The 19,002-nt window shown below is 37.8% G+C and overlaps 1 protein-coding gene across 1 annotated transcript in view; it reads left to right on the top strand.

Moving 5' to 3' along the window:
* Positions 1-19,002, top strand: part of cntnap2b (contactin associated protein 2b) — a gene marked incomplete at its 5' end in the record, with an annotated part of 82,569 nt that overhangs the window by 48,456 nt on the left and 15,111 nt on the right. Inside the window, 12 exons of the mRNA XM_079818634.1 lie at positions 1,826-1,932; positions 2,456-2,575; positions 6,807-6,925; positions 7,020-7,104; positions 7,183-7,339; positions 8,405-8,532; positions 10,255-10,425; positions 10,863-11,081; positions 12,356-12,592; positions 12,799-13,026; positions 17,131-17,264; positions 17,394-17,487. Coding sequence (XP_079674760.1) covers positions 1,826-1,932; positions 2,456-2,575; positions 6,807-6,925; positions 7,020-7,104; positions 7,183-7,339; positions 8,405-8,532; positions 10,255-10,425; positions 10,863-11,081; positions 12,356-12,592; positions 12,799-13,026; positions 17,131-17,264; positions 17,394-17,487 — 1,799 coding nt within the window. The remainder of the gene's footprint in view (positions 1-1,825; positions 1,933-2,455; positions 2,576-6,806; positions 6,926-7,019; positions 7,105-7,182; positions 7,340-8,404; positions 8,533-10,254; positions 10,426-10,862; positions 11,082-12,355; positions 12,593-12,798; positions 13,027-17,130; positions 17,265-17,393; positions 17,488-19,002) is intronic.

Genomic DNA, 19,002 nt, shown 5'->3' with positions numbered 1-19,002 from the left:
AGATATCAGGGCAAAAATGCCCCTGTATGAGTTTTTGTCTCATATTTATATCATATGATATAGTTAAGCTGTTTTTGTCCAGAATAGCACAAGTGCAAATGTGATATTGATTTTATACAACAGTTTAATAAATAAAAAGTTAATATTGTGTTATATTTTAGCAGAGATGTATAAAGTACTAGAGACACAGACTTGAGTAAAAGTACAAGTTCCTTATCAAAAAAGTGACTTGAGTAGAAGTTGAAGTGCTCTTTAAGCACCACACTTAAGTAGAAGTACTAAAGTATTCAACATTTTTTGTACTTAAGTATTGCAAGTAGTTTATTTTAAAATGTACTACTCAAGTACTGAAAGTAAAAGTACAAGTATTGTGTTATGTAGTTATTAAAGAAAGAAGTCAAAAGTTTGAACATCATATTGTTTTTATTATTTCAAATGATTAACCTAAAGGACAATCAGAATGTTGGTAGGTAATTTTTCTACACATATCCATATAAATAACCTGAAATACAGTTAATTAATATTAAATCTTACTAACCACTCTTACTATAAAAAAAATGGGGTAAGCACACTTATATTCTCATTTCAAGAGGTGTTCTGAGTAAATTATTTGTTTGTAACACTTTACAATATGGTTTGATTTGTTAACATTACATTAGTTAAGCAATTTTGAGCGTGGCATGGTTGTTGGTGCCAGACGGGCCGGTCTGAGTATTTCACAATCTGCTCAGTTACTGGGATTTTCACACACAACCATTTCTAGGGTTTACAAAGAATGGTGTGAAAAGGGAAAAACATCCAGTATTCGGAAGTCCTGTGGGCGAAAATGCCTTGTTGATGCTAGAGGTCAGAGGAGAATGGGCCGACTGATTCAAGCTGATAGAAGAGCAACTTTGACTGAAATAACCACTGGTTACAACCGAGGTATGCAGCAAAGCCTTTGTGAAGCCACAACACACACAACCTTGAGGCGGATGGGCTACAACAGCAGAAGACCCCACCGGGTACCACTCATCTCCACTACAAATAGGAAAAAGAGGCTACAATTTGCACGAGGTCACCAAAATTGGACAGTTGAAGACTGGAAAAATGTTGCCTGGTCTGATGAGTCTCGATTTCTGTTGAGACATTCAGATGGTAGAGTCAGAATTTGGCGTAAACAGAATGAGAACATGGATCCATCATGCCTTGTTACCACTGTTCAGGCTGGTGGTGGTGTAATGGTGTGGGGGATGTTTTCTTGGCACACTTTAGGCCCCTTAGTGCCAATTGGGCATCGTTGAAATGCCACGGCCTACCTGAGCATTGTTTCTGACCATGTCCGTCCCTTTATGACCACCATGTACCCATCCTCTGATGGCTACTTCCAGCAGGATAATGCACCATGTCACAAAGCTCGAATCATGTCAAATTGGTTTCTTGAACATGACAATGAGTTCACTGTACTAAAATGGCCCCCACAGTCACCAGATCTCAACCCAATAGAGCATCTTTGGGATGTGGTGTAACGGGAGCTTCGTGCCCTGGATGTGCATCCCACAAATCTCCATCAACTGCAAGATGCTATCCTATCAAAATGGGCCAACATTTCTAAAGAATGCTTTCAGCACCTTGTTGAATCAATGCCATGTAGAATTAAGGCAGTTCTGAAGTCAAAAGGGGGTCAAACACAGTATTAGTATGGTGTTCCTAATAATCCTTTAGGTGAGTGTATATGGCTCAAAGGGTCCTTTCCGGTACCTTTAATATCTCTCTCTCACTCTCTCTCTCTCTCTCTCTCTCTCTCTCTCTCTCTCTCTCTCTCTCTCTCTCTCTCTCTCTCTAGGTGTGTGCCAAACCACTGTGAACATGGAGGCAAGTGCTCTCAAACTGGAAACACATTTAAATGTGCCTGTGAAGGCACTGGATACTCTGGTGCCACCTGCCACAACTGTAAGTCACCTAAATTCATATTGCATATAACTTAGGGTGACCAAGCTATGTTTTCCCAGGACATTTTCAAGTCCTGTCCTGGCCCTAATATAACAATTTTCTATCCATACAGAGTGGGCATACTTTAAATGTATTGAAATTAATAAGGAATCTTTGAGTTGAGTATCATTTGAGTATTTCATTGTCGGGCCGAGCGTCCTGGTTTTTGGTAATCAATATATGGTCACCCTAATATAGCTTATTTTGACACTTATTTCTCAGAAACTGCTGCTATGTTGCAGAGCAGGACCATATCATCAAGATCTTTTAAAATCTCTGAAGAACCATATATCAACTCTGAGACTTTATTTAACCTTACATGCAAAGAACCATAAGAGAATAGACATTTTTGCTTTGGAATGATCAGATGCTAGGAAATGTATTTTATTTGTATTTATTTAGCTGACTGTTTCTCAGAAATGAAGCATTGTAGATTTTCTTGCAGTGGCGGCTGTTTTGATGCTTACGCTGTGTGTTTCTGCAGCTGTGTACGAGCAGTCATGTGAGGAGTACAAACACTTGGGCCGAAGCTCAGACACATACTGGATCGATCCAGACGGCAGCGGACCCCTTGAGCCATTCAGAGTCACCTGCAATATGATGGGTCAGAACCACCAAACACATATGAAATTCACTGATGTAAACAAGCAAGCTAACGAGCGGCTAGACTAGCATTTTAGTTTGTCTGTATTCAACTGGATTAGGCTGTCCCAGACAAACAACATCTAAAAGGGTCATATAACATATAAATATAAACAATAATCAAAAGTCCTCTCTGTCTCTGAAGATCTTATCACAGGTGAACGACACTAAATAAAAAAATACAGGGGTTATTATAGTCTAAATTATGTTGGGGAAAAAAATATATTCTGTATACAGTATATGTCACGGGTGTGTGTGCACAGAAACAGGCAAAAGACTCAGGAGATGCAATCCAAACGTGTTTTAATCATAAATAAACTCAAGGCAGGCAGGCAACTTATACTTATACTGATAACTCTCCTACCTCACATCCACCTTCACTTTGTTATTTGCACTACCGACTGTTTATCACAGTAACAACTGTTTACTTATTCATTTTGCACTACCACACCGTAACTGGATTATGCTCATTTGCACTGCCGACTGTTTACAGTACCTACTGTTTACATTTGTATTTTGCACTGTACTTCTAACTGTAATATGCAACCACTTTCCACTGCACTTTTACACTTTTTTCGGATAGCTTCTGTCCATAATTTATTGCACTACCTTAATCCACTGCCATATTCCTCATTTTAGCCTAACATATCATTGTATACCTCTATCTGTAAAATGTATATTATATTATATTCATAGTACATATCCACCTGTAAATTCTGTTTATAGTAATAACCATCTCTCTATTTATAGATATATTTATATATACTCAGTACATATCCATGTCCTGCACTTATGCAAACGTTGTATATCCTGCACTTGCTGCTATTGCACTTCTGGTTAGACCTAAACTGCATTTCGTTGCCTTGTACTTGTACTTGTGTAATGACAATAAAGTTGAATCTAATCTAATCTAATCTAATCTAAAACAGCACAACTTAGCATAACGGTGACCGGACAAAAGCTGAATCCGAAATCGCCCCCTATAACCTTAAATAGGGTATTATTTGAGGGGACAGCCATTTGTAGTGGTGTCCGAAATCATAGCGGACGACGTTATTGAGTACACTCATTCAATCCCACAATGCACCGCAATAACAAGTGTACAGCCGATGTACAAACAATGGCTGTTCGACTTCACTCACTCGCTTTCATTCACTCCTTCAAGTGAACTGTGTTAGTGGACTAATGTAGGGAAGAGTGAATGAGGGTTTAGGGGGCGATTTCAGATTCAGCCAAAAACTGAGTGAAAGGGGGTGGGGGACTAAATAGCAAACTGAAACGAGATAATTAACTAGACACAGCTGAACTAAGCTTATGACTAATGAGGATAACCAAGGAAACGAAATGGCGGAAAAAGAACAAAGGAACATGTGACAAATCAAAATACAGAAAAAACCTAACACAGACAGAATATATATATATATATATATATATATATATATATATATATATATATATATATATATATATATATATATATATATATATATATATATATATGTATATATGTATATATGTATATATGTATATATATGTATATATGTATATATGTATATATGTATATATGTATATATATATATATATATATATATATATATATATATATATGTATGTATATGTATGTATATATATATATATATATATATATATATATATATATATATATATATATATATATATATATATATATATATGTATATATATATATATATATATATATATATATATATATATATATATATATATATATATATATATATATATATATATATATATATATATATATATATATTAGGGCTGTCAAAAGATTAATCGCGATTAATCGCATCCAAAATAAAAGTTTGTGTTTACATAATATATGTGTGTGTACTCTGTTAATTATTATTTATATATAAATACACACACGAGAGAGAAAGGGAAGATGTGCTCTCGGTACATAAAACTTACTTTTGTGGCAAAAAAACATGAAATAATTTGTTGTTTTTATCCCTTATTTGCTTGGTCAGTGTCGTTGTGGGTTTTGGTTATTTTGCTTTTGTTGGCTGTATATATATATATATATATATATATATATATATATATATATATATATATATATATATATATATACATTTAAATACAAATATATTTGAATACATTTCAAACAAAATATCAGCAGGATCATGTGAAGCACTCACATCTTAATTTCAGTTAAAATATTCATATCATGTGTTAATTATATTCATTGTATAATTAACAATGAATATATTTCCCTCGAATATTCTGATCTATTATGACCTCCGAGCTGTAAAACTGGCAGAATAATAATAATAATACGCTGTTTGTTAATTGGCCAGAGGAGAACTGGCACCCCGACTGAGCCTGGTTTCTCCCAAGGTTTATTTTTCTCCATTAGGTCACCTGATGGGGGTTTTGGTTTCCTTGCCACTGTTGCCTCTGGCTTGGCGTGCTCAGTTGGGGACACTAAATTTTTCAACTAAACATCGAAATACATCTAAATAATAAACTAAATTAACCATTGAAACTAAATTACTGATCAAATTATTGATCTAAAGCCCACACTGTCACTGTATGATACTTGAAATTTTTCCAGAATGGCTATACAGCTGAATAAAATTATGCTGCATTATTTTCCTGTTTAACACTGTAAAGCTGCTTTGAAACAATCTACATTGTTAAAAGCGCTATATAAATAAAGTTGACTTGACTTGACTTGACTTGATTGTAATAACAATGATTAAATTAACTCATAATTACTCACATTTACACATCAGTGACCTCTTTGGCACCAAATGACTGAATTATGACTGGTGCAAGAAGCCTTAAAGAAATTAGTTAACTTCAAAATGAAAATGTCCTGATATTTTACTCACCCCCATCTCATCCAAGATGCTGATGTCTTTCTTTCTTCAGTCGGAAAGAAATTACGTTTTTTTGAGGAAAACATTCCATGATTTTTTTCTTCACACAATGGACTTCAATGGCAACCAAAATGTTGAAGGTCCAAATCAATGCAGTTTCAAAGTAAGGGCTTCAAACGCTCTGCACGATCCCAGACGAGGAATAGGCTCTTATCTAGCAAAATGATCAGTCATTTTAAAAAATGTCTGCTGCTCTTTTTGCGCTGCTCTGCGGCTCCCAGTGATTGCGTAATCACGTTGGAAAGGTCACGCTAGACGTAGGCAGAAGTACCACCCCTGTGTTTACAAAGCGAACATGCGAAGACTAATACAAATGTCCTTAGAATATAATAAAAAATGTATATATATACATATCATTTTTTTTATTTTTTATTAAAGCTGTATTTCATTTTAGAGTCAAGCCTAGGCCTCATGAAAGCAATTTTTTAAATGAGATCGGTGCCATCCGGTGGACACATTGAGCATTTTTATCACGCAAAAGCACATTTTTACCACTATAGTTTTATACAATTTTTTTTAAAAATTGTAGCTTCATCGTAATGGTCCGAAACTTGGTGACTTTATTGGTACTTGGTATATGAACATCCCAAAAAATTGGGGACAGGATTTGAAAAGTCTAAGTGGTCGTAAAAAAAAAAAATAGTCCCCCATAGGAAATGAATGGGAAATTAGTTTTTTTGTGCATACAATTTACAAATCAGCCAGGATGCATTTACGTTTACATTTACATCACGTTGCAGAAAACATGAGGATGTTTTTAAATTAACGCATGCCATTCCAAAAGCTAATGGTGTTTTTGTGTGTGTGTGTGTGTGTGTGAGAGTTTTTTTGTCTGTTTTGCACTCTTGATGTTTTAGAGATTCACCCCTTCACTGTTGAGTCCTTTTTTTCTGCATCGTGGCTAATATGTAGATTGTATGCACAAAAAAAACTCTATTTAAACTGTATTTTCATATTTTTGCCAATTTCCCATTCATTTCCTATGGGGTTCATTTTTGACCCGAAGGTCCTGAGTGTGACTGTTTTTTTTTATGACCACTTAGACTTTTCAAATCCTGTCCCCAATTTTTTTGGTTGTTCATATACCAAGTACCAATAAAGTCACCAAGTTTCGGACCATTCCGATGAAGCTACGATTTTTAACATTTTTTATTTAAAAAAATTGGGGTCAGAAATGACCGAAGAGCCCCAGAGGGTTAAATGAAAAAACACCATAAAAATATATACATACTTGAATACTGAGTGGCACACCTGTGTATGTGTGTATTTCAGAAGACAAAGTGTGGACGACCATTGTGAATGACCTCCCAGCTCAGAGTTCAGTGGCAGCGGGTTCTGGACCTGAAGACAAGACTGTGCTCACACTCAATTACAGCATGTCTACTGAACAGGTGACGCTTAAAACAGTGTGAACTGAACAACTGATGCTTTTATATCTGAACAACAGATGCTGAATATGGCGCTGCTCATGTTTTTGTGGTTCAGGTGAATGCCGTCACCAGCAGCGCTGAGCTCTGTGAGCAGCAGGTGTCGTACATGTGCTACAAATCACACCTGCTCAACTCGCCAGGTAAATGGATGTGGCAAAAACGAACATCTCCAAGAAGATTGAAGTTTGAAGCATTAAGATCTTTTCCCCTTGTTTTAGATGGTTCTCCGTCCACGTGGTGGGTCGGCAGGGGAAACGAGAAGCACCTCTACTGGGGCGGCTCAGGGCCAGGCGTGCAGAAATGTGCCTGTGGCATTGAACGCAACTGCACAGATCCCAGATACTACTGCAACTGTGACGCGGATCTGAGGCAATGGTGAGATCTCAGACTCTTCTTGTTTTGGTCAAGGAAACTAGGGGGAGTTACACGATAGATGACATTCAGCAGAAGACATAAAGAAAAGCCAGATGTACACAAACCTGGTGGCCTCTTACTGTTAAATTGGATGTTTTTTTTTTTAAATTCCATACTACCATGTGACTTTTTAGCTTTTTTTTGTAATATTATATAGTTTGCAATACAGTATTTCGCGATATGCAACGTACACTGTGGCTCAAAAGTGAAAATATTTTCTAATGTTTTCTCTTATGCTCACAAAGACTGCATTTATTTGATCAGAAATACAGTAAAACCAGTAATATTGGGAGATATTACAATTTAAAATAACTGCTTTTATATTTCAGCATCATTACTCCAGTCTTCAGTGTCACGTGATCCTTCAGAAATCATTCTGATATGCTGATTTGCTGCTCAAGAAACATTTATTATTATTGAAAACAGTTGTGCTGCTTTAACAAAATTATAAGTTTTTTTGGTGGAAACTGTTATAAATTCTCTTCAGGATTATTTGATGAATATTAAGTTCAAAGGAACAGCATTTAATTGAAATAGAAAGCTTTTATAACATTAAAAATGTGTTCACTGTCACTTTTGATCAGTTGAATGCATGCATCCTTGCTGAATAAATGTATTCTTTCAAATGTATTTCTTTAAAAAACAAATCTTACTGACCCCAATCTGTTGAACTGTAGTGTATATTGTGTATTCTATGCAAATTTTCTGCATGCATGATAGATCCGCTCAACTTCACCTTAATAAACAACAACTGTTTTTAATATCTTCTTCTTGAATCAATGAATTTTGGACCCATATTTACCCATAAATACCCATATTTGTGTGTGGGATAACAGAATGCCTTTAATAATTACTTAATTGTATTAGTTTAATTCAGCCAAAGTAATTATAATGTAATATTTTTACATGCAATATGCACTATTCAGTAAGCAGTACACTACAAAATTGTGTCTTCTGCATTGTGCAATGTTATGATGCCCCCTTGTGGTCCATAATTCTTCCTCTGCACCGTGTTTGTTTCTCCAGGAAAGAGGATGCTGGTGTGTTGATGTACAAGGATCATCTGCCTGTCAGTCAGGTAGTGGTTGGCGATATACACCGCTCTGGATCCGAAGCCAAACTCACTGTTGGGCCGCTCCGCTGCCAAGGAGATCGTAAGCTCTCAAATGTTTCAACTACAACATGCAACAGTTTAGCCAAGTAGGACGTGTTCTTCGATTGACATCCGCTCTTGGTCAGATCACAGAAACAATCACAAAACGAACAGTACCTTAAAAATTAATCAGAAATGATAGGTTAAATAACATCTAAATATGTTTAAGAGATCCTATTATGCTTTTTTATATATATATTTTCAGTTTTCTTTAGTGTGTAATGTTGCTGTTTGACCATTCAAAATGTCTACAAGAAAGTTACAAACACAAAGTCACTCCAAAGAGAGTTATTCTCTATATCAGTGTCACTGTTTCTGAACTCCCTGAAACGCCTCCATTGTAGTCTTGAGTTTTCTTCCGGGATGAACATGTCACAATGTTTCCTCATTTAAATAAGGCGTGTAAATAGCAACTAGATTCTATTTACACTCAGAGAAAATAGCATATTTTCCTAGCGATAATTGCTATATACACTAAGTGCAAATAGCTGTAGATGCTATTCACTAAGTGAAAATAGTGATATATTCTATTTACACAATATAAAAGTAGTTCTTTGCAATATGTGTAAATAGTTACTAGATGCTATTTATACTTTATTTTGACAGATACATACTATTTGCACCTCAGTATTGTTGTACATTAACAGGATGCAATAATAACATGTAAATGATTATATTTATTAAAATTATTAAATGGATGCTGCCTTAATGGGACAATAAAAGCCCTCCCTACACCTAACCCTAACCCTACCCAATAAATGCTTTTATTATTATTAACATTTCGTTAGGCACTTTATTTCCACATTTAGAACATTTTCTTAATTTTTATTGAAAGTAAATGCATTTCTGATGTGATTCGTGATGGGAAAAGAGAGAAGAGCGAGCTCTGCAAAAGGCAGAATCGAACCCGGGTCGATCGCATCAAAACCTAGATCTTTAAACCCTACGCTTTACTGACTACACCACTGAGATCATTGAAATATTCCTGTTATATTTTTAATCTTGTTTTTCCCAAAAAGGCATTGTTAGGTGGAGCTATAGTGCGAATAGCACTTGCCAACAAGGCACGCTATTTCCACTTGGTGTGAATAAACACTCCGTTTAAATAAACAATTCCCGGGCAAATCATATGCAAAAAAGAAGAAGAGATGAGAGTAGTTAGTAGTGTTGTCTCTATATCAAAGAGACGCTGTTTTTTCCTCCCAGTATCCAAAACTCATTTGTTCGACCTTAGTTTGTTGAAACGCGCAGTTATGGTAAGGGGCGTGACATTTCCCCAAACATGCTTGAAGCAGTTGACCAATCACAAAACACTGGTCCAGCCGACCAATCAGAGCACATTGCACTTTTTAGAAGCAGGTGCTTCTTTGAGACAGGAACTAAACAGAGCTTTACTGACAGACTGAGAAGAGTGGAATATGGAGGGTTTCTGAAAGCACGCTGCACTGCTAAGGCAAATGCTAACCAAGTAGGCCTATTTGAAGGTTGGCTGCTGATATAGCAGGAACCAATCAGCTATCAGAGAACGATGTGATTGAAAGCAGGTTGAGTTAAGGACCTATCAGCCTATGCCATCTAGAGATCCATCAATGTTTTTTGAACATTCAAGCATGAAAATCGATCCTTGTAGACCCCGAAAACTAAACCAAGATTTTGAAATAGGGCATTTCAGTTTTACCAAAACAAACATCTACTGAGTTGTCATTGTGTTTTTCTTTTATAGGTCACTACTGGAACGCAGCATCATTCAACACCCCTGCATCTTATCTTCATTTTCCCACCTTCCAAGCCGAGACCAGCGCAGACGTCTCCTTCTATTTTAAGACTTCAGCCTCACATGGCGTCTTTCTGGAAAACCTGGGCAATCCAGATTTCATTCGCTTAGAACTCAAATGTAAGCTCAAATGTAGACGACCACAAATGTTTAGCACCTCATATTGAGTAGAGCTGCTGTAAATCACTGTTATCTTCCCTCCAGAGAAAGTGAGATACTATACTATTATAGCATTTATTCATATTTTGAATTAGCTTTTATTTTATATTTTCAGTTTCCATTTTAATTTGAGTTTTAGTCATTTTTGATGAGCTTTTTCTTTTTTATTAGTTTTTATTTACTCTAATTAAAATATTTTTCCATTTTTGTTTTAGTCATTTTAGTACTTCAACTTCTTTATTTCAGTTAGTTGCCAAGGCAACATTTCAAATTTTAGTTTTAAGATGGTTCTTCATCTAATATTTATATTTTATTTTATTTCAGTTTTATTTCAATTACAGAGAACCATTTTAAATAGTTATAGTTTTTTTTAACGAGAACAACACTGCTTTCCACAGCTGCTACCGTGGTGTCGTTCTCATTTGATGTGGGCAACGGGCCTGTGGAGTTAATCATACGCTCATCTACACCCCTCAATGATGACCAGTGGCACAGGGTGGAGGCGGAACGGAATATTAAGGAGGCTGTGCTGCGATTGGACAAGCTGCACAGGGAGGCGCGGTCAGCCCCGCATCAGGGCCACACCCGCCTGCAGCTCTTCAGTCAGCTGTTTGTAGGTAAGATCTCCAAGAGATTAAAGGGATAGTTCACCCAAAACTGAAAACTCTGTCATTAATTACTCCCCCTGATGTTGTTCCAAACCCGTAAGACCTTTGTTCATCTTCGGAACACAAATGAAGATATTTTTGATGAAATCCGAGAGCTCTTTGAACCACCCGTCATTGCAACTTTCAAGGCCTAGAAAGGTAGTAAAGAAATCGTTAAAATAGTCCATGTGACTCCAGTGGTTCAACCTTAATGTTATGAAGCGACTCCTAAGCTGTTGACATAGTAAATAAAGCACATCACTTCCGAGTTCTACGGCAGAACGGCAGCTCACCATTGGCTAGCTCCTGTATCCGCATCACACGCATGCGTCATGTTGCTCACGTGAACAACAACGGCCAATGGTAAGCTGGCGTTTTGACATAGAACTCGGAAGCACTGCACTGTATTTTCTACGTCATCAGAGTCTAACAAAGACGGAAATAAATTGTTGAATAAAGTTGTTATTTTTGATCAAATTTAGGTTGAACCACTGGAGTCATGGACTATTTTAACAAAAAAGTTGGTCGATTGTTGCCTATGGCTGGTTCAGAGAGCTCTCGGATTTCATCTAAAATATCTTAATTTGTGTTCAGAAGATGAACGAAGGTCTTATGGGTTTGGAAGTTGGAACGACATGAGGGGGAGTAATTAATAAGAGAAATTTCATTTTTGGGTGAACTATCCCTTTAACTTTGATAACAGTCTATCTAGTAATGTCCTGATTTTTAAGATAATATTTTAAGTTATAAGTTGTGAAACATAATGCAAAATGTTCTACTAAGACATGAAACATTTTGTTCACACTAGTAGAATTATGTATTTGAATTTGTACAATACAAAGTGTACAAAATAAATCTTACATTTTTGGGGGTAAATAGAAATAAAGATTTAAAAACTGATACTGATACAAGAAACTGCTAATACAGAACATTAAAAACACATATAATAATAATAATAAATAATAATAATAATCATCATAATAATAATAAGTCAGTTTGGCTCTAGGTAAGATAATGAAAATAAATCAGAAATAAATTTAAAAAAAATTGCCTCCTGAATATCTCAGTATAACAATTTCAAAAAGTCTTGTAGTTATTATTTATTTTAAGTGCACTTATCAATGGGAAATGATCAAATTTGTAATTAATTTTTTGTTTCTTAATCAAGTATAATGTCTTGAGCATGATTTTTTGTATTATTATGGCTAATATCTCATTATATCTGTGTTGCTGTTACACTTTAGGAGCCTCAGGAGGGCAGAGAGGATTTCTGGGTTGCATTCGTTCCTTAAAGGTCAACGGTGTGACACTTGACCTTGAAGGGAGGGCAAAGGTCACGCCAGGGGTGAAGCCTGGATGCTCGGGTCACTGCAGCAGCTATAGAATGCATTGCCAGAATGGAGGGAAATGTATCGAGAAATACAACGGATACTCGTGCGACTGCAGTCAGACCGCCTTTGACGGGCCTTTCTGCAATGATGGTATGGGCCCCTATGTTAGTAGATAGATCATTCAGTTTTGTTTTGGCTGTAACATAATGAGCGAAAACATATTTAAATCCACAAATCTCATCATTAAGGAGTACATTAGTACTGTATATAGATGACATCAAAGCTAGCATACATGGACTACAAGCTGATTTGGACCGGTTTTGCTTTGTTTTTATTGTCTTCTGCCTCCATTCTAGATGTTGGTGGGTACTTTGAGAGTGGGACGCTGGTGCGGTACGACCTCATGTCAGAGAGCAGCTCTTCTCCTGCAGTTAAAGAAGGCGACTCTGGACTCCTGAGCACAGTGGGTAATCTGACCCGTGAGGAGCTGAGCTTTAGTTTCAGTACGTCCCACACGCCAGCTGTCCTCATCTACATTAGCTCCAAAACGCAGGACTACCTGGCGGTGGTGCTGCGGCATAATGGTGAGACTATTTTATTTCGTTTTTTGTTTATTAGGTGGCCTTAACTACTATGTACTAACATTTTAATTAATCATTTGATACAATGGACTAATTGTGTACATACATTGTACTTACGTTTTAAAAAATACCTGCATGTATTTACATCTGTAATTAATTTCTAACCCCACCTAACCCTACCCTTAAACTTACCCATAACACCACACCTGTCCCTAACCCTACCCGTATCCCACCTCAATATCAGCAAAGGTGTTTTGTAATACAATTTGAACACAGTAAGTACATTGTACTTATTTTTTGATGTAAGTACTTAGTAGTTAAGGCCACCTAATATAAAGTGGGGCCTAATATTTTTTAAAGGTCCCATGGCATGGCATTTTTCTATTATTTTATAGTGTTTCCTGAGGTGTACTTATATTGTTAGTATGATTTTTACATCATAAAATGTCATAATTTAGAAATAAAAGGCATTTTGTCTATACTGCTGTTTGCCCTGTGGCTGACTGCCCTGTTTCAAGAGGCGTGTCTGCTGTGAGACTTCAGTAAAAACGCCCACTGTTGTGATTGGCTGACAGGGGGAGGGGGCGTGGTTTAACGAGGTCTACGACGCACGAGCTGCTGCCAGAGAGACGGATGGACCTGAGTTCACTTCTCATCAGTTCTCTCAGCATGTCTCAGTTCAGGGTGAACTGTTGTAGTTACTAGAATATACTTCAGGTTATTAGTTTATTTCTAGTCGGAGGGGCTGTCACTCATGTCAGAAAGTTAGTAACTTTAGTAAATTATGGATCAGCGCTGACTCGAGACGCGAACCGTTTAGAACGATTCAGTCCGATTTGGTGAACTTGTTCGGTTCACTAAAATGAACCGATTCAAAAGAATGATTCGTTCGCGAACCGGACATCACGGAGACGGAGCGATTGCTAACAAAGTTATTTATAGTACCTACAGAGTTATGAGAGCGCTGTCAGTCAGCGCGAGTTTATTGTGTTTGTATCTGAGAGTTCTGAATAAACACGAGTCCCAGTCACACCGAGTCCGTCTTCATCAACACAAGCAATGTACCATTACAGCGAGATGAACGAGTTAGTAAGTTTGATTAAAGCATTATTTATAGATATGTTCCAATCATATGAAAAGCGTCAAAGCATTGAGTAACTTACACAGCGCAAACAAAGACACAACAGCAGTAATCGAATGTAATCCAGTTTATTGTGGGGAAAGCTGGCTAGCCTAGCCGGATACCCTCACGCTTACCCACCTTCTGCTTAATCTCACGCCGCGTTTGGTGCCTCCGCTGTGGGCCAGATGCAGTACTGGGGGTCGGGGATGTTGAAGGCCGAGCTTCGGCGTGCGTGAGGTTTATCTCTAAAGATGTGGCTCTGCCAATGTTAAGCAGAAACTCCCGACTGTATGCACATTTTAGAACCGATAGACGCGACGAGGACGTACAAAAACACTGACTCACAAGATAGAAAACACGAAAACACCGTTCTGTCGGGAGAGAGAGAAGCCGCAGTGTGTGCACGAATAAGAAATAATTAGCTACACATAAGAAATCACTGATCACAGATCAGAAGGAACTGAAGAAAGACTTCTGTTTTCATTTGTACATCCAAACACTGAGAAACTGCCAGCATTCACTCGTTCACAAGTAATGATCTCTCGAGCGTTTGCATGGGCGTGACAGATTCTCTGGGCGGAGGAAAGGGAGGAAACCGTTCCTGCTTGGACGTCAAACCAGGAGACTTCAGGATTGGCTCGTCTGGCCTGTCATTTTCTCAAAGGCAGAGAAAGACAGCCAGAACTCGGTTTTACACCGATCAACATTTCTATCCACTTGGGGACAATATTCAGGCTAGGGGAACTCATATTAATGTTGAAATACCTCATAAAATGAAAAATTCATGCCATGGGACCTTTAATGGTTTTTCGTTTTAGTTAACAATAATAACCATGCTTAGAAGCACTTAAAGGGATAGTTCACCCAAAAATGTTAATTACTCGATGATTTACTCACCCTCACGCCATCTTAGGTGTATATGACTGTGACGAAGCAGCCGTAATCGTCACACACACATATACATATACATGCACACATACCACATTCACGCTCCATTTTCAGTTCCCCTGCCATTTCTGCTGTCAGAGAAGCGGGTGCACACGCAATCCTGATAGCACAGGGACATGTTGAATTATCAATTCCCCCTTCCTTCAGTATCCACATCCCGGGACATTTCACACATACACACTACACAGTTTTGTTGTTGTTTTGGTGTTTGTTTAACATGGAGTGTGCTGGTTGATGGTCCGGCTGGGAGGCACTGCGCTGGCCAAACAGTGCTGCGTTCCAGTTCATTTTTATTATGCCCTTCCCTCATTAACTTCCCTCAGTCTCATTCACTCGGATGTGCGTCATTGCTCACGTTGCGTGAGTGCCCACAACTGGCGGAACATTTGCTATGGACTGAACTGGAACGTTCTAAGCCCTTGATCACTTCAAATCCACTATGGATTTGATTTATTATTTATTTTTTTCCTTTACGAAATTGTTTAATGGCGCATTCTATATGTATATAGGTGTATTTGGGTTGTTTTAAAAATAATAAAAATATCATAAGAGTTGTTTGTGGTGGGGTAAATTAAACACGATATGCGATGACGTCACAATCGTGTTGCATTCTGGTATATGAAGCTGCCTGAAGTGTACATATGAAGTAGACTCGCTCCCTTGGTCAAAATCGAGGGAGCAAGGGTCTGTCCATATAAACTTCCCTTGTCCACTTCACGAAGTGGAACGCACTTCAAAGCGGCGGGGATTCCCCCGAGGGGAAGTGCTTAGGGAAGTTCGCAAATGCGTGTCTAAAACTGGAGTGGTACACAGCACAGACCGATCGAGCGGCGATCAGTTATGACGTCACTGACTCAGTGCTCCGGAGACGAATACAGACGAATACAATCGTTATATTTAATCGTTTTGTTCAGTTATATTTAAAATAATGTCCTTGCTCTTCCAAGCTTTATAATGGCAGTGAATGGCAGCCCAAAATTTCAACATCAAAAAAGTGGTTGGAAAAGTGGGCGGACTGCCTTCTGTATTCAACTTACGGAAAAAGTGTAACGCCTCTCGCAGTTCAAAATGCTTACGCTAAATCCTACATCATCATCACGCCAGTTACACTTTTTTCTTAAGTTGAATATGGAAGGCGGTCCGCCGGAAGCTAGATACTTTACTTTATAACGTCTTAAAGGAACACGCCGCCTTTTTGGGACTTTAGCTTATTCCCCAGATCCCCAAGAGTTAGATAGGTCCATACATACCATTCTCATATCCGCAATGATATTACACAGCGCCTGAAAATAGTCCCCAGCATGCTCTCTGTGCAAGCAGGTTGTCACATTGGTTATATTGACGGACGTTAGCCTATTTTCAGGCGCTGCGTACCCATGGTACAGCTCATGGATTATTACGCAGGAATGAGAGAATAGTTCCCAGCAATTTCAGTCTAGAAAAAACTTTTCATTTTCCGTCGGCCTTAGTACACGATGTAACTATACACATCACAACATGTAAAAAGGAAAATGTTGGCGTTATTTTGTCACTTATTGAGCAGTAGGCTAGCTGGAGCTGTTTACCTCCAGTGTTTGTGCTAAGCTAGGCTAGCAGTGGGTGCGTCAGACAGAGTTATGGCACACACGGAGATGAGAATGGTATGTATGGACTTATCTAACTCTGGGGGATACGGTGAATAAGCTAAAGTTCCAAAAAGTCGGCGTGTTCCTTTAAATATGGATATTTTTCTTACACAAACCCATGGATTCGCTTCAAAAGGCCTTTATTGACCCCACCGGAGCTGTGTGGATTACTTTTATAATGGATTGATGCACTTTTTTGGGCTTCAAATTTTGGGCTTCCATTCACTGCCATTATAATGCTTGGAAAAGCCAGGACATTTTTTTGAATATAACTCTGATTGTATTCGTCTGAAAGAAGAATGTCATATACACCTAGAATGACTTGAGGATGAGCAAATCATGGGGTAATTTTCATTTTTGGGTGAACTATCCCTTTAACATTGCTGAAACATTGATTGTGTTTTCCCTCAGGTACTCTACAGATCCGCTATAACCTGGGGGGACTGAGGGAGCCGTTCGCGATCAGCCTGAATAATCGTAACATGGCTAACGGTCAGCCCCATAACGTCAACATCACCCGACAGGACAGGCTCATTCAGCTGCAGGTACTGTATCGCTCTCAGTGGAGCCACTAGATAAAGATGCTTTACAGTTCTGAGGAATCTGTTGTGTTATATTAGATAATAATGACTGTTACAATTCACTGGATTTATGAGCTTTAATATGTGTTGAAGGTGGATCATTATCCCACAGTAGACTACACTCTTCCTGAAGCCTCAGATGCGGAATTTAACCTTGTGAAGACAATTTTCCTAGGAAAAGTTTTTGGTAAGCATAATTTACATTTTAAATGTGCATTTGGAATGTGTGCATGTGCGATTTTGCACTCCTTTAACTCACAATGCCAAGGTTGAACTGATAAAATCTATACCTTGAATCCAATATGAGTCACTTTGAATTTAAAGTGTCTACTTTTTAAACCGATGTTTTAAAAAAATAAATTAATGCTTTATAATCTTAACGACCACAAGCTTTTAAATGATAGTGTAAATATAAAAATACACTTATTGTGCTATTAAAGGGAAAGATCACCCAAAAATGAAAATTCTGTCATTAAAGGGTTACTTCAGCGATTTAGCATTCAGCTTTGTATCAGTAGAAACCCGGTAGTATAAAGTCGTTATTTTAACTATTTTGGACTATATTTTAACAATTTATTTTTACTACCTGTCTGGGCCTTGAAAGTGGTCGTTGTGTTGCTGTTTATGGATGGTCAGAAAGCTCTCGGATTTCATCAAAAATATCTTAATTTGTGTTCTGAAGATGAACGAAGGTCTTACCGGTTTGGAATGACATGAGGGTGAGTAATTAATGACAGGATTTTCATTTTTGGGTGAACTAACCCTTTAAAGGGATAGTTCACCCAAAAATGAAAATGATCCCATAATTTACACACCCTCAAGCCATCCTTAATGTATATGACTTGAAGAGTGACCTTTGACCCTGATGTATGACGTAGCGTAAGCTTAGGTGAGAATTGAAACACAGAAGCGCAGAAGATAGAGCAAAACAAAAAGTCGGTCACGAATTAGAAGTATAAAACGAGAGGTTTTAAAGGAAAATGTCAGAGGATTACGATGTACTGTAAGAGAAGAGGAGTTACGTCCTATGTCATACTCCCACTGGAGCTGTATGGATTACTTTTATGATGGATGGGTGGATGCACTTGTTTGGGCTTCAAAATCTATGTTACCATTCACTCCCATTATAAAGCTTGGAAGAGCCAGGATATTTATTAATATAACTATGATTGTGTTTGGCTGAGAGAAGAAAGTCGTATACACCTAGGATGGCTTGAGGATGAGTAAATTATGGGATCATTTTTAATTTTGGGGTGAACTAACCCATTAAAATGCATTTATTGCATGCATGGATTATCTCTGTTTTGAATAAAATAAGTTTTACTTGAATTGACCTCAACCCCACAATGTTAAATTAGAAGGACAACTCGGCAAGATTCTAGTATTGTGGGAAACAACGTTTTCAACACTGGTGCGTGTCTCAGTCTTCTGCTTTGCCTTTTACTGGACTCTGTGAATCCTGCCTCCTTCGTGTGAAGCTCCTGGTTTCGCTCCTGATCTCAATCCAGTCTCCAGGTTTTGCTGGAGACGTTTCTAGCAGAAATGAGCTGCATTACACACACAGAGAGAGCAGCTGAAAGTGTGCACTCGGACAGATAGAGCTCAGTGATATTGTTTAAAAGCTATTTGTCGCTTTCAGGTTACACAGAAGGAATTCTAGAAATTGCTAGTCAAGTTCACGCATAGGCAGATTGAGAAAGAG

This window comes from Gobio gobio (assembly GCF_949357685.1).
Source record: "Gobio gobio genome assembly, chromosome: 6".
NCBI classification, from domain to species: domain Eukaryota; kingdom Metazoa; phylum Chordata; class Actinopteri; order Cypriniformes; family Gobionidae; genus Gobio; species Gobio gobio.
The sequence above is the reverse complement of the archived record's forward strand: the minus strand, read 5'-3'. Positions and strand labels throughout refer to the sequence as shown.